The 13,330-nt window shown below is 42.6% G+C and overlaps 1 protein-coding gene across 8 annotated transcripts in view; it reads left to right on the forward strand.

The window, feature by feature from the left end:
* The window catches only part of LOC132572887 (core histone macro-H2A.1), a 75,921-nt gene that overhangs the window by 10,815 nt on the left and 51,776 nt on the right, over window positions 1–13,330 (forward strand). For all 8 annotated transcript variants that reach the window (XR_009555467.1, XR_009555464.1, XR_009555465.1 and 5 more), the window contains exon 2: window positions 11,232–11,432. Coding sequence is in view for 4 of the 8 variants with exons in the window: in XM_060240436.1 (XP_060096419.1) it covers window positions 11,261–11,432 (172 nt within the window). In the remaining 4 variants the exon portion in view is untranslated. The remainder of the gene's footprint in view (window positions 1–11,231; window positions 11,433–13,330) is intronic.

A 13,330-nucleotide genomic window follows, 5' to 3' on the forward strand; every position in this document is an offset into this window, starting at 1 on the left:
CGTGGCAACCTGGTTGAGGCTGAGTGGGCTGAAACTGAATCCGGCGAAGACAGAGGTCCTTTGCTTGGGTCGGGGCACTCTGGGAGGGGAATTATCTCTCCCGGTCTTTGACGGGGCGCCATTGAAAGCGGCATGCCGAGTCAGAAGCCTGGGAGTCCTACTGGAGCCTTCTTTATCAATGGAGGCCCAGATAGCAGCCGCTGCCAAGTCAGCCTTTTTTCATCTGAGGCAGGCAAGGCAGTTGGCTCCCTTCCTAGAGCGTCGGGACCTGGCAACAGTGATCCACGCAACGGTCACCTCGAGACTAGATTACTGTAATGCCCTCTACAGGGGGCTGCCTTTGTGCCGAACCCGGAAGCTGCAGCTAGTGCAGAACGCGGCTGCCAGATTGTTGCTGGGGCTCCCAAAGAGGGAGCACATACAGCTGGGGCTGCGCGGACTGCACTGGCTGCCAGTTATATACCGGATTCGTTACAAAGTGCTGGTTATTACCTTTAAAGCCCTATATGGCCGAGGACCTGCCTACCTTAGGGACAGTCTCTCCCCGTATGAACCCCAGAGAGCACTGAGGTCAGCAGGGAAGAACCTGCTGACTATCCCCGGGCCAAAAGAGGTAAAGCTCCAGAGTACCCGTACTCAGGCTTTCTCTGTTATGGCTCCATAGCTGTGGAATCAGCTTCCAGAAGAAATACGGGCCCTGTGGGACTGAACAGTTCCGCAGGGCCTGCAAAACCACCTTGTTCCGAATGGCCTTCACCAGCTGAAACTGCTAAACTGCTAAGCAATCTTGCCAGCGATCATAGCACCAAATACATTAATGTCTTTTTAGAATTTTAATAGATTTTAATCAATTGTAGTTAAAATGTTATTTATTGTCGTTATATTGTACAATGTATGCATTAAGTTCTTGTTGTTAGCCGCCCTGAGCCGCTTTGGCGGGGAGGGCGGGATATAAATAAAAAGTGACTGACTGACTGACACATTCTGGACCAATTGGAGCTTCTGGGTCAGAGTTAAGGGCAGGACAGCATAGAGTGAGTTGCAGTAATCTAGCCTGGAGGGGCTTGTTGTATGAATACCCATGGCTAGATCTGAGTGCAACAAGAAGGAGGCCAGTTGCTGAGCCTGACATAGGTAGAAAAAACCCAGCCTTTAAGGAGACATCTGGGATCATGCCCAGACTCAACTGTCTGTACCAGTGCCGATGGCACCCCGTCAAGACTGGGAAGTCTGTGTCCTAGTCCTGAGAGTCCCCCTCCCCCCAATAAAGAACCTTCCTCTTGGGTTCAGTCTCAACCTTCTCTTCTTTAGCCACCCCACCATGGCTTCCAACCACACAGTCAGATATTGCTGTGTTTGAGTTGTCATCAAGTAACAGATACAGCTGACTGACTTCAGCATATTGGTGACACCCAAGCCCAAAACTCCATACCAGCTAGGTGAGGGGGCACATCTGTTAAGTAACATTAAGGAGAGAAGTTCTCCCCATGGGACCCTACACAGTAGGGTTTGTCTAGAGGGCACATTCTCTGCCAGTGCCACTCTCTGTCTCTGACCATGGAGAAATGAGGTAAGCCATTGAACTCCTACATCAGTGAGGCAGTGGGTCATAAGATCATAACTGACCGTGTTGAATACTGCTATAAGATCTAATAACAATACCAAACCACCTCAATTCGGCTGTCTATGGGGATCATCTGTCAAGGCAACCCACACCATCTCCATACTATGGCCACGGCAGAAGCTGGACTGGAATGAATCTGATACTGGTGTGTCATTCAGAAAACCTGGAGCTGTTCAGCTATTGCCCTCTCAATTACCTTCCCCGGGAACAATAATTGGCAGGATTAGAAGGATCCAAGAATGGTTTCTTTAAGAGCTGTATAGCCACAGCCATCTCCAGATAGATCCTTGTTTGACAGTATTCATAAATGGGTTCTGTATCCTCTCATCACCAGCTTTTACTAGCCACGAGGGGAGGGGATCTAAAAGGCATATGGTCAAACCAAGAACACCCAGGATCCTGTCAATATCAGCAAGTGAGAACAGGCTGAAGGTATCATAAACTGAATCCAAAGGCAGCAAAGTGGCCTTCAGTTCACATACTAGTATCAGTGTTGGTCAGCAAGTCACAGTGGAGTGACAGGATTTTATCCACTAAAAAGCTTGCATATGCCTCACAGCTAATAACCAAATTTCTACTGTTTTGGTTCCCTTTTGTCAAGGACGTCAAAGACCTAATCACCCTATCCTAGACAAGTGTGCCAGGCATGAGCTAGTGGATAAAATGGTGGCTGAGAAGAATTATTTCTTCACAGCCTTCACTGCCACCTCATATGACTTCATAAACGTCCTATATGATGTTCTTGCCATATTGTCACAATTTAATTACCAATCTTCCTCAAGTTCCTGTTTCATCCCTCTGAGTTCTGGAGTGTACCGGGGGACGATCTACCATGGGATCTCAGAAGACATTGTACTTAAGTACACAAGGACCAACTTTTGTTGAAGAACTGTTTTAAAAAATAAAACAGATGCCCAATGGCATCCTAAAAACTAAACTATATTTATTCCAGCATGAGCTCACCCTGTCAGATGCAGAGTATCTGAAGAAGTTAGCTCTAAGCTTCTGTTTATTATGCTACAGTAAATTAACACTTTACAGTAGAAATTAATAAAAAGTTTGTAGCTGCCCATGTTTTTGTCAATGGCATCTCCATACCAGCACCTTAGGAATGTGTATACCAGCATCATAGGAAGTGGAAGGTCAGGTGAAAAAAAATGCCATAGAATTAATTGCCTACATGCTTTTGCCCATTTTGGAGAAATATGATGTGTACTGAGATACTGCTGTGACAGATTGTAGTATCTTACAATTTGCAGATGTAACTCTGTGTGAATTTAATTACATTCTGTTCTCCCTAAACTTTGTTCACTGTGTTTGCTCTGTAGGCAAGCAAATATAGATGGTTTTTTGGGGGTCCTGAATCCCAGCTTTCTGGGCATCTAGAATATTTGAATCAGTATTACCATAGTGTTTCTCATAATGGACAGTGTGAATTGGAACAGGAGGTGCAGTGATGGGGAAAAAGTTGGAACATATGAGGAGTCCTGGATAGGACTGGCCTGTAGATAGAGACGTTTGGGATTTCTGATGCACCAACACCTGCTAATTTAAAAATTCCAGAATCCACAGTTTACTGCACACAAACAGTTGAATTAAATGCTTGTAGCATGTGCCTGTTGAAAGGGTCTGAGTGCAAAGAATCTCTTTGTGCACAAAATATAGTGTTCCTTATTTAGAAGATCAGAGAGTTTACAAATCAAAAGCTAATAGACAGACTGCACTGAAAATATACATGTGTGGAGAAAGAGCCCCTCACATGTCAGTTATGGTGCAGTTTTATTGATAACTGCTGCAGTAGTTATTGCTACTCTTACTCATAATTTAAACAGCATGTCAACTGTAAGGTCCAGTTGGCATGAATATCTGTTCCATTGCATGTGTGTATATACATGCATATATATTCACCCAGAGGTTGAGTGATTTGCACAAGTTGACAGTTTTCTGGAATAAAGTTAGAGTCCAGTGACACCTTTAAGACCAACACAGTTTTATTAAAGGTATGAGCTTTCATGTGCAAGCACACTTCTTCAAATAAAAAATGGAAGAAAATCATTCAAACTTATAGACAGAGCTGAAAAGCAAATTAGCATATAACATGATGTAGAAATTTAAAACACAGGGACAACAAGCCAAGTGTACAAGGTTAACAGCTGTATGGATTCAATTAAAGAGGAACAATACTTAAAGCAATAAATATGTCAAAATAGGAGATAAATGTGTAAGAGAATCTGTTATAATTGTAGGAAATTAACTGAGATTCTTTTATGATGCCCCATTCATCTCCCCATCAAGCATGAAGGTAACAAACAGCATTTTTTTTCTTTTAGTTGAGGTGGGGTGCAATATATTTCAAGTTTTATTGCATTACATTACAATCACTATATCCAGAAAAGGAAGGAATAAAACATTATTTAAAATAAACCAATTTATTGTTTAAAATAATAAGGAGCTGTTTAAAATGGTTATCGCATTAGCCTGTTCAGAAAATCTACAACGTAACTCATTAATAGTGCATACCTAAACAAAGTCATTCCACTCTCACCCCATTGATTTCAATAGGGCTAGACTAGAGTAACTCTGTGCAAGAAACCCACTAGAATAGCTTAATTTCCTTACTGGGAAATAGAAAGAGAGGACCACATAAGATATGTGGAGGAAATTTCTGTCTGGAGCTCCAGTGATTTTCTAAAAAAAATCACTTTCCATGGGGGACCATGCACCTAAGAATGGAGTTTTAAAAATTACTGTGACCTCCAGACCCAGAATTCCTAGCACATAGTTCATTGTGGCCCTCGGAGGGTGATTTGGATGTCTTTAGAATGGATGAGTTTGTGTTTAACCTAGCATCTCCTACCTGCACTACTATCAGCTTATTTCTTTAATCACAATTGAATTCCTTAAAGCTATTGTGCTGATTCATAAAATGACTGCATTAAGATAGACTAAGGAGCACTGCACACTGAGGCAACAAAAGGCTTGCCATCATGTGTTTATACTCAAATGGGAACTTAGCCGTACACACTCCCTAAGGAGAGTATTTTGTTTGCACTTGTGTTTGACACATTACTATTTTTCATTGTCAATAATACATTTTAAAACATTTACACCTAAAGATGTAATATATAGAAAGTAAATAAATCCATAATGAAAGAGTAAAAATTAATATCCCAGTATTAAATATAAAATATAAAAATATAAATAGTAAATATATGTTAAATATATTAAATATCCCAGTGTTAAATGCAGACAGAGCGGTGATCTTAACCCTCCAGGTGAATTGTGTTCCCTAAATGTTATTATTATTAAATAAATATGAAATGACTTTGAACATATATATTTCCTTACGTAATCAAAATATTATGTCAGGACCTTTTTCCCCTGTGGCAGAAAAAAAAATTGCTGAGCTTCTGTGATCTGTATAAAAATTTATCACATCTTTTGTTTACTAGATACAAGCTGTATCATGCTCTGAGTTTGAGCTTGGAGCATTCTACTGGTTTATGAAAGAGTAAAAATTAATATCCCAGTATTAAATATAAAATATAAAAAGTAAATATATGTTAAATATATTAAATATCCCAGTGTTAAATGCAGACAGAGCGGTGATCTTAACCCTCCAGCTGAATTGTGTGCCCTTTTTAGAGCAGCCTTAAGGTGGGGGAGAGAGGTTGCTGTTTTTTGTAAGGTGCATATTACTGGTGCACCTATGTAGAGAGCAAGGGTGCTATGCCTCCTGTCCTGAGAAACAGCAGGTAGGGTTGCCAGCCTCCAGGTGGGGCCTGGAGATTTCCCACTTTTACAACTGATCTCCAGCTGGCAGAGATCAGCTCCCCTGGAGAAAATGGGTGCTTTGAAGGGCGGACTCTATGGCATTGTACCATGCTGAGGCCCCTCCCCTCCCCAAACCCCACTTTCTCCTGGTTCCACCCCCAAACTCTCCAGGTATTTTCCAACAAAGACCTGGCAGCTTTAGCGGCAGGATATTTAGGCATGGTCAGTACTTTAAAGATTCCTCCATTCTTTGGCTTGTTCCTCGATATGGTGCACCTCTGGGTTCTCAGTTTATGGTTCCTGTTTTAGAATCTTTTAGTATGCTGGTGATGGTCCTAATCTTAAACACATAAAGTTGCTTTATATTGAATCAGGCCATTGGCCCATCAAGGTCAGTATTGTCTACTCTGGGTGTCAAATTTACCATGTGCAGGTTGTAACTGGCCTGCCCAGGACTTTAATCAGTCCCACAGCTCTTTCATCCTGCCCTCACCTGTACTCCTCCTACTCCTGTCCTCACCCTTTAAAGCTCTGAGGCTTGTGAGGTACCCACATCTTTCTGCCTTGTCTTTGCCTGCTTCAGCAGGAAGCTGTTCTGGGCTTTCATAGCTGCAAAGAAAATGTGGAATGGATTTTTCACTAAGATTTGGGAGTAGTCTATCTGGGCCACAGACCTTAATGGAAAGTCCATTCCATGTTTTCCATGCAACTTTGCAGCATAGACAATGTATTTTAATGGAGTGGAGCTCAAGTAGTTTCACTTCCAGCATTTGTATGGCCAGTTGAAGCTGTTGCTTCCTGGACTTGTCTTCTTGCAAATAAAGGGTTGATGCTTTGAGTCAGCTTGTCTCTGCTGAATGGACCTGAGAACTGGTGCCTAGTGAGTACTCTAACCTGGGAACCTACAGTCAAAAGGGGATATTACACTGGGGAGCCATTGCCAATCTGAGTAGATCAGGGTGGGGGAGAAACTTGCAATACCCAGCCACTTAATGTTTTCCTAGGCTCAGAGCATTTTATATTTTTAGTTTCTGATGTAATCCTTGTGCTTTTTCTTGATGTTTATGTTAAAAATTGCATTGTCAAATCCTACTATTCCTCCATTTTAAATAAAATTTTGCAAAAATTTTAAGCATGTTTGTATTTTAAGTAAAAAACCCCTAATATATTTAATTGTGTTTGTTTGTATCCTTTATAAAGTTTATATCTCCACTACCTGGCATTACATTTTATGACACGCATGGCCCAGCCCCACACAGTCCCATTTATGTCAGATCTGGCCTTCATGAGTTCGACACCCCTGGTCTACTCTAACAATACTAGTTGCAACTCTCCAGGGCTCCAATCAGAGGTCTTTCACATTCCCTGCTATTTGATCTTTTTAACGGGAGATCATAGGGATTGAACCAGGCATCTTCTGCATGTTAGGTAGATGCTCTATCACTGAGTGACAGTCCCTCCCCTCCCCTTTGACCCTAGTGAGGTCATAATTCTATGGCCCCTTATCCTGGCACCTGAGTTCCTCTCAGGTGCTTGCAGCTCAGTGGGTCCTATGTTCAGTGGGTCCCAGGCCTTGAAATGTTCAAATCTCTGTTGGAGTATATATTTCAACATTTGTTTTTAGAGCTCCTATGTCATGTCAGCACAGATCAGAAATCACATTGCAGAAGTTGCAAAATGTCAGTTTGAGTTAGGTGAACTTGCTTTTACTTCATTTTGTGACAACTGAGGTGCCTGACACAAATATTGATAGATTCTGGTAGTGCAGAGAGAGCACAAAAGCAAGAGCAGTGGAACAATACAGGGACAAATGGTTAATGGAGGGAACATGCAAACAAAATTCTACATATAGACATAACGATTTAATAATAGACAGGGAGTGGGAAAATGCTTTGAGAAGAGAAGTGGGGAGAAAACACTGTGAAAAGGCTCTCCTTTGTGCCAGGCCAGGTTGGGGTCAGAAGGAGATTTTCCTGTGGTTAATACACACCACTGGGTTTTCCTTTGGCTTATAAAATGTTGTTTATAAAGCTGTCTCTCTCCATAGGGGTGAAGGAAAAAGCCACTACAGGCTTGTTTTACAGGAAATCAAAGGTTTAGGAATTTGGACTAGTTTTCTAAACCACTAGCCCCCAGAAGAGCCATGGTTTGTGAGCTTGTAAACCACTACTCTCCAAGGAGTTTTTGGACATTTTAATTTAATACCTATACTCTTGCAAAAACACAAAAAACATGACAGGCATTTGGCAGATCTATCAGCAACAAGTCTGGGTAAGGTAGTAAATTAACATGCAATTGTTGGTCATCAATCATGGGTGTAGAGTCCAATTATATTTGTAGGAAGGAAGTTGTCATATTGAAGTCTATGGAACTCCTGGAGAGGAGTGAAGTAAAACAGCATGATTGATGGGGATATAAATTCCATAGTTTCAAATCCCAGTAGGTTGTTTAATTGCCCATCCTTATCCTTTCCTAAAGAGATAAATGAAGCAAATAGTATTAACTTGCTGTCAGGCTTCACTGGGGTATATCCTTGGAATCTGGTTTCAGGACTTAGACTTAGTCCTTCAATGTGTGAACCTCTAATAATGACTAAAGAAACTGTGACCATCTGCCAAATGCCTTTTTCTCTCCACTGAATAGTCACAGCATTTATTCATTTAACATATTTGGGACTACAGAAATGTGTACAGACATCACAAGAAGTCCAGCTTCCTCTTGGGTAAAAGAGGTTCCGTGTGTGTGTGTGTGTGTGTAAAGTGCCATTGTTGTTGTTCAGTCATACAGCTGAGTCCGACTCTTTGCGACCCCATGGACAAAGTCACACCAGGCCCTCCTGTCTTCCACCATCCTTCGAAGTCTGCTCAAATTCGTGTTTGTTACATCAGTGACACTGTCCAGCCATCTCATCTTTTGCCGTCCCCTTCTTCTTTTGCCTTCTGTCTTTCTTAGCATCAGGATCTTCTCCAGGGAGTGCTCCCTTCTCATTTGGTAGACCCTGATCTGACACTCTAGCCACTATGCTGTGCTGGCTTCTGTATATAGCTAGAGTTGAGGAAAGAGACTTTCAAACTTAAATTGGTTAGCTGCTTCTTGCTTACCAACTGGAGAGCCAGTTTGGTGTAGTGGTGAAGTGTGCGGACTCTTATCTGGGAGAACCGGGTTTGATTCCCCACTCCTCCACTTGCACCTGCTGGAATGGCCTTGGGTCCGCGATAGTTCTGGCAGAGGTTGTCCTTGAAAGGGCAGCTGCTGTGAGAGCCCTCTCCAGCCCCACCCACCTCACAGGGTGTCTGTTGTGGGGGAGGAAGGTAAAGGAGATTGTGAGCCGCTCTGAGACTCTTCGGAGTGGAGGGCGGGATATAAATCCAATATCTTCTTCTATCTTCATCTTCTCATTATTATTATTATTTCTCCTATAATCTGGAGCTAATATCTGTTTTTTTTATTGATTGTAGTTACAGTTGCGAGGCCCCCCAGTCTTGGGGGGCTCCCCCACTTTTATGAGTTCCTCCCTGCTGTCCACCAGCTTGCAAATGCCCCCAAACATGGCACAATGATGTTACTTTGAGGTGATGCCATCACACTGACCACATTGCGCAATGATGCTTAAGGTTTTTGGCAAAACTCTATGGTAAATTTCGGCTCAAAATCATAGAGTTTTCCCAAAACTTAAGAGTATCGCTGCGCAACATGAGCAGTGTGATGATGCTACTTTCAGGTGATGTAATTGCACTGTGTGCAGGGCAGAAGATCCTGGGGAGGACCCGAGAGCCCCTCACCAATTCAAAGTTAGGACCTGGCAACCCTAATTGTAGCACTTTATCGTTGGGATCGGATGGGATTTGTGGGAGTTTTGGCTTTTGAGTATGAGTTAGAGTTAGATTGGTAATTTGTATCTGTATAAATCTGGTTTTTAGTAAGGAGGGGAAGTTTGATCAAACATATTGGTTTTGTCCTTGGCATTTTATGATTTGGATCCTTAGTAGGACTTTCTGTGTCCTGGAGTTTAGCAGTCTATTTATCTAGTACATTTTTATTCCACCATTTGTCCAATTAGCTCAGGGTAGTATACACTGTTCGCTCTTCCCCCTTTTTACCCTCACAACAATCCTGAGAAGCAGGTTAGGCTGAATGTGTACAACTGACCATAGATAATGCAGTGAGCTCCATGGAAGAATGATCAGGCCCATGGCTACAGTCGAGCCCTCAGGGTCTGAGCCCTACCACTTTAATTCCAATGCAAAGGACCCGGCCCCACCACTTACCACCCTGACTTCCAATTTCCCTAGTCCCGGTGGATCGAGTGAGTCCCAGTTGGGCACTTGCACTCATCCTTGGGCTCAGCACACACACTCAGCTCTCAAACTCCACCCCACAGTTCTGCCTGGGCTCAGTTCAACCTGTCCCTCTGGGTGGGATGGGTGAGCCAGGCTCACCCCCAGGGAATGATTGGAACATGGCCTGAGCATGAGGCTCCAGCAGGTGAGTGCCAGAGGGACTGGAGGAGAAGTGCTGCCACTTGGCCATGCTGTTTGACTGGCTGAAGCACTTCATTGTACTGCTGGATGGCATGGAGCTGCCCCCACCACTAGTGTTCAGCTCAGGCAAAAGCGTGGGTAGCCAGGTGGTGCTGGAGCTGGCCAGGGGGGGTGCAACTGGACATACCTGCAGCTGCACCCAGTTCCACTAGGCAGAGACTGCGTGGACTTCTTCAGCCATCAGCAACAACTCTTCAATCCCTCACCACCAGGTAGGGCTGGAGGGAGATGACTTAGGCTTGGAGGGTCCCGGTGCTCCTTGTCACCAAAGCCACTGAAGAGGGTTGGGGCTTGAGCAGTTCCAGATCCCAGATAGGGGTAGGGGGCTGTGGGTTTTGCACTGCTTCCCCCAGTGCTCCCCACATAAAATTTCCTAGGTATGAGCCTTAAACCCAGGTCTCCTAAATCCTGTTCTGATATACTAGCTACTACACCACACTGTCTCTCTTTCCTGTTTCCCATTTTTCTGCTCCAGTTCCTATGCTTTTTGAAGGTCAAAATTCCTGAGAACTGCATAGGATGTGAATGGTACACCTGGAGGTAGGAATCTATGGAAATCATTCTCACATACATACACAGAAATATCTTCAGCTCATGAGGATTTGGCATCCTTAGCACCAAATACACAATATGTACCAAATGTCCAAATCAAAATTCTGTAGAATTATGGACTTGAATTCAGACTATACATAGTGATAGTGTGGACAATGTCAAGGCAAAGAGAGATGCATAAAGGTGTCAAGGCAAAGAGAGATGCATAATGATGCAAATGGTGATTAGTGATTTCTGTGGTACATGTTTGTGTTTCCTTCTCCCACTGGTGCCAAAAATAATGCCCTATCCTTTCCCTATGTTGGTCTTATGGGGACTGTTACTCCCAGCTTTTGTTTTTTAAAAAGTCTCCTTCTAGCATGGTTGTGTTGTAAAGTGCATACATAAGTATTTTATCTTTTTGTGCAAATACAGTATTAAGAATTTTAATAAAAATGTGTGTGTAGTATTTGTTCATGTCGTGTGGCTCTCAAACACCTGATGTTTATTCTATGTGACTCTTACCTTAAGCAAGTTTGGCCACCCCTGTTTTAGTATTTTATTTGCTGTTATTACTGACAGCATAGCACTACCTCTATACATAATGCTGCATCGTTGCAGAGGAACTGTAGTACCTTCACAAATCTGCTTGGCTTATTTTGTCAGTGATTCTTTAAAAGGCTGTGAAAATATCATTAGCTGTTTGAAAAGTAACTTACTGTAGACCTAATTTGTAACCTTAGCTTTTCCTTTGTTTCTAGTGTGCTGAGCCAGACCTTTTACACAGAAGATGTCCAGCAGAGGTGGAAAAAAGAAGTCAACCAAGACTTCTCGCTCAGCAAAGGCTGGGGTCATATTCCCTGTAGGACGAATGTTACGTTATATTAAGAAAGGTCATCCAAAATACAGAATTGGAGTTGGTGCTCCAGTGTATATGGCAGCTGTACTTGAATACCTTACTGGTAAGTTTACCGGATCCAAGGATATAAACAAAGATCTGCAGAATATACAAAAAACCAAAATAAAACAACCCAGTTGTTTAATAATAGAAAAAACATACTTAGCCTGAGAATAGAACATGTTATGTGTTTAGTGATTACTCTTTTAAAAAACTCTGAATTATCTTTCTACAAGGATGCTGCTGAGGTTGCAATTGGAAGTCGAAGAGAAGAGCTGGGGTTGTGGGGAATATTTCCTGATTTTCAGTGAAAAATGCCACAACAGGAAAGGATTTCAACAGCCCTCTTTCTACCTCATGTTAGTCTTACAATTAAAATTGCTGCCTTAGTGGTTGCATTGTATAAAAATAATTAAGGGTCCAAAAGAAGAATAACTGAACATAACATAAATTTATCATGCATAAAAATCTAGGTGACATCAAGGTTTAATATTTATCTTGGAGGTAGTGCATCATAGGCTGGAACAAGGGGTGAACAAACATGATAGGGTGAAGAAACATGTGGACAAGGGGGGCCCAATAGATGTTGTTTATCTTGATTTCCAGAAAGCTTTTGATAATGTTCCTCACCAAACACTACTAAGTAAGTTCAGTAGTCATTGGGTAAAAGGACAAGTCTTCTCATGGATCAAAACCTGGCTAGTTAATAGGAAACAGAGAGTGAATATAAATGGGCAATTTTCACAGTGGAGAGTGGTAAGCAGTGGGGTACCTCAGGGCTCAGTACTGGGTCCGATGCTTTTTAACTTGTTCATTAATGATTTGGAGTTGGGAGTAAGCAGTGAAGTGGCTAAGTTTGTGGATAACACTAAATTGTTCGGGGTGGTGATAACCCGGGAATTGTCAAGGCTGGGTGGGGTGGAGGTGGGTGTTAATGTGGCAAATGATGTTCCACATGGCCAAGTGCAAAGTGTATATAAAATACGGTATACAGTAATACAATAATAAAACAAAATAAAATACCCCAATTTACAATTATTCATCAGTTAAATATTAAAACATCAATAAAACCAGAATTTAAAACCACAGATTAGTTTGGTGCTACAAATATAACATAGCTTTGCATAACAATGCTGTGACGGAATCAAAGGGTTAAAGTAGTAGCTGAGGACTCAAGGAGCACTGAGTCATGTGACCTGAGGGTGGGGGCCAGGTGCGCTCAGAACTCTCAGGTCTGGAGTGGGGGGTTAACTGTCAGAAAACTGTCAAAAACAGGGAGTTGGAGACAGAGTGCTGTGAAGGAGACTTCGTGGGGAGGGAAGCACTCGGTTGGCTTGGTGAAATCAGCCAGGTGGCTGTGGAGGGCATATCTCTTGGTCGCGGGTGCCCTCAGAGAAAGAGGAGAGTGTCAAGGTGGAAGACAATAATGGTCACAGACATATTTTACACTGCTCCTAAGAACTTATAAGGTGGCGGAGGGAGAGCTGCGGGTCTGAGGGAGTCAGGAGAGCTGGGGGCTGTCACACCAGATGACTCCAGGGACCAGGCACATAAAGCCCAAAAGGCCAGCCTGAGTAGATTTTGGAGAAGGGAATAATAAAAGGACTGTGAACCCTGAAAAACCTCAGTGCCCTACTGAAGGTGTCAAGCCTACATATATGTCAAGCCTGTATATAAACTGTTATTCATAAGAAGACACAAACTATCCTCTGTATAAACATCCCATCACCCCCAGTTCAAGCCTTTCTGTAAATAAAGGACTGTGGTTGATTGTTTCGATCTTCGGTGCCTGAGTCTTTGGGAGAGACATCTATTCAGCAATGATCCCCTCCTTAGCTATCAACAGGACCCCCGAAGTGACTAATATCATTATACGTCCTTGCTCAGTTACGGGAAAAGGCAGGCAATAGGCGGCCATTGCATTAAATGGTTATAGATGGTATAATAATTCCACATTAAAAA

Source organism: Heteronotia binoei, chromosome 5, assembly GCF_032191835.1.
Source record: "Heteronotia binoei isolate CCM8104 ecotype False Entrance Well chromosome 5, APGP_CSIRO_Hbin_v1, whole genome shotgun sequence".
NCBI lineage: Eukaryota > Metazoa > Chordata > Lepidosauria > Squamata > Gekkonidae > Heteronotia > Heteronotia binoei.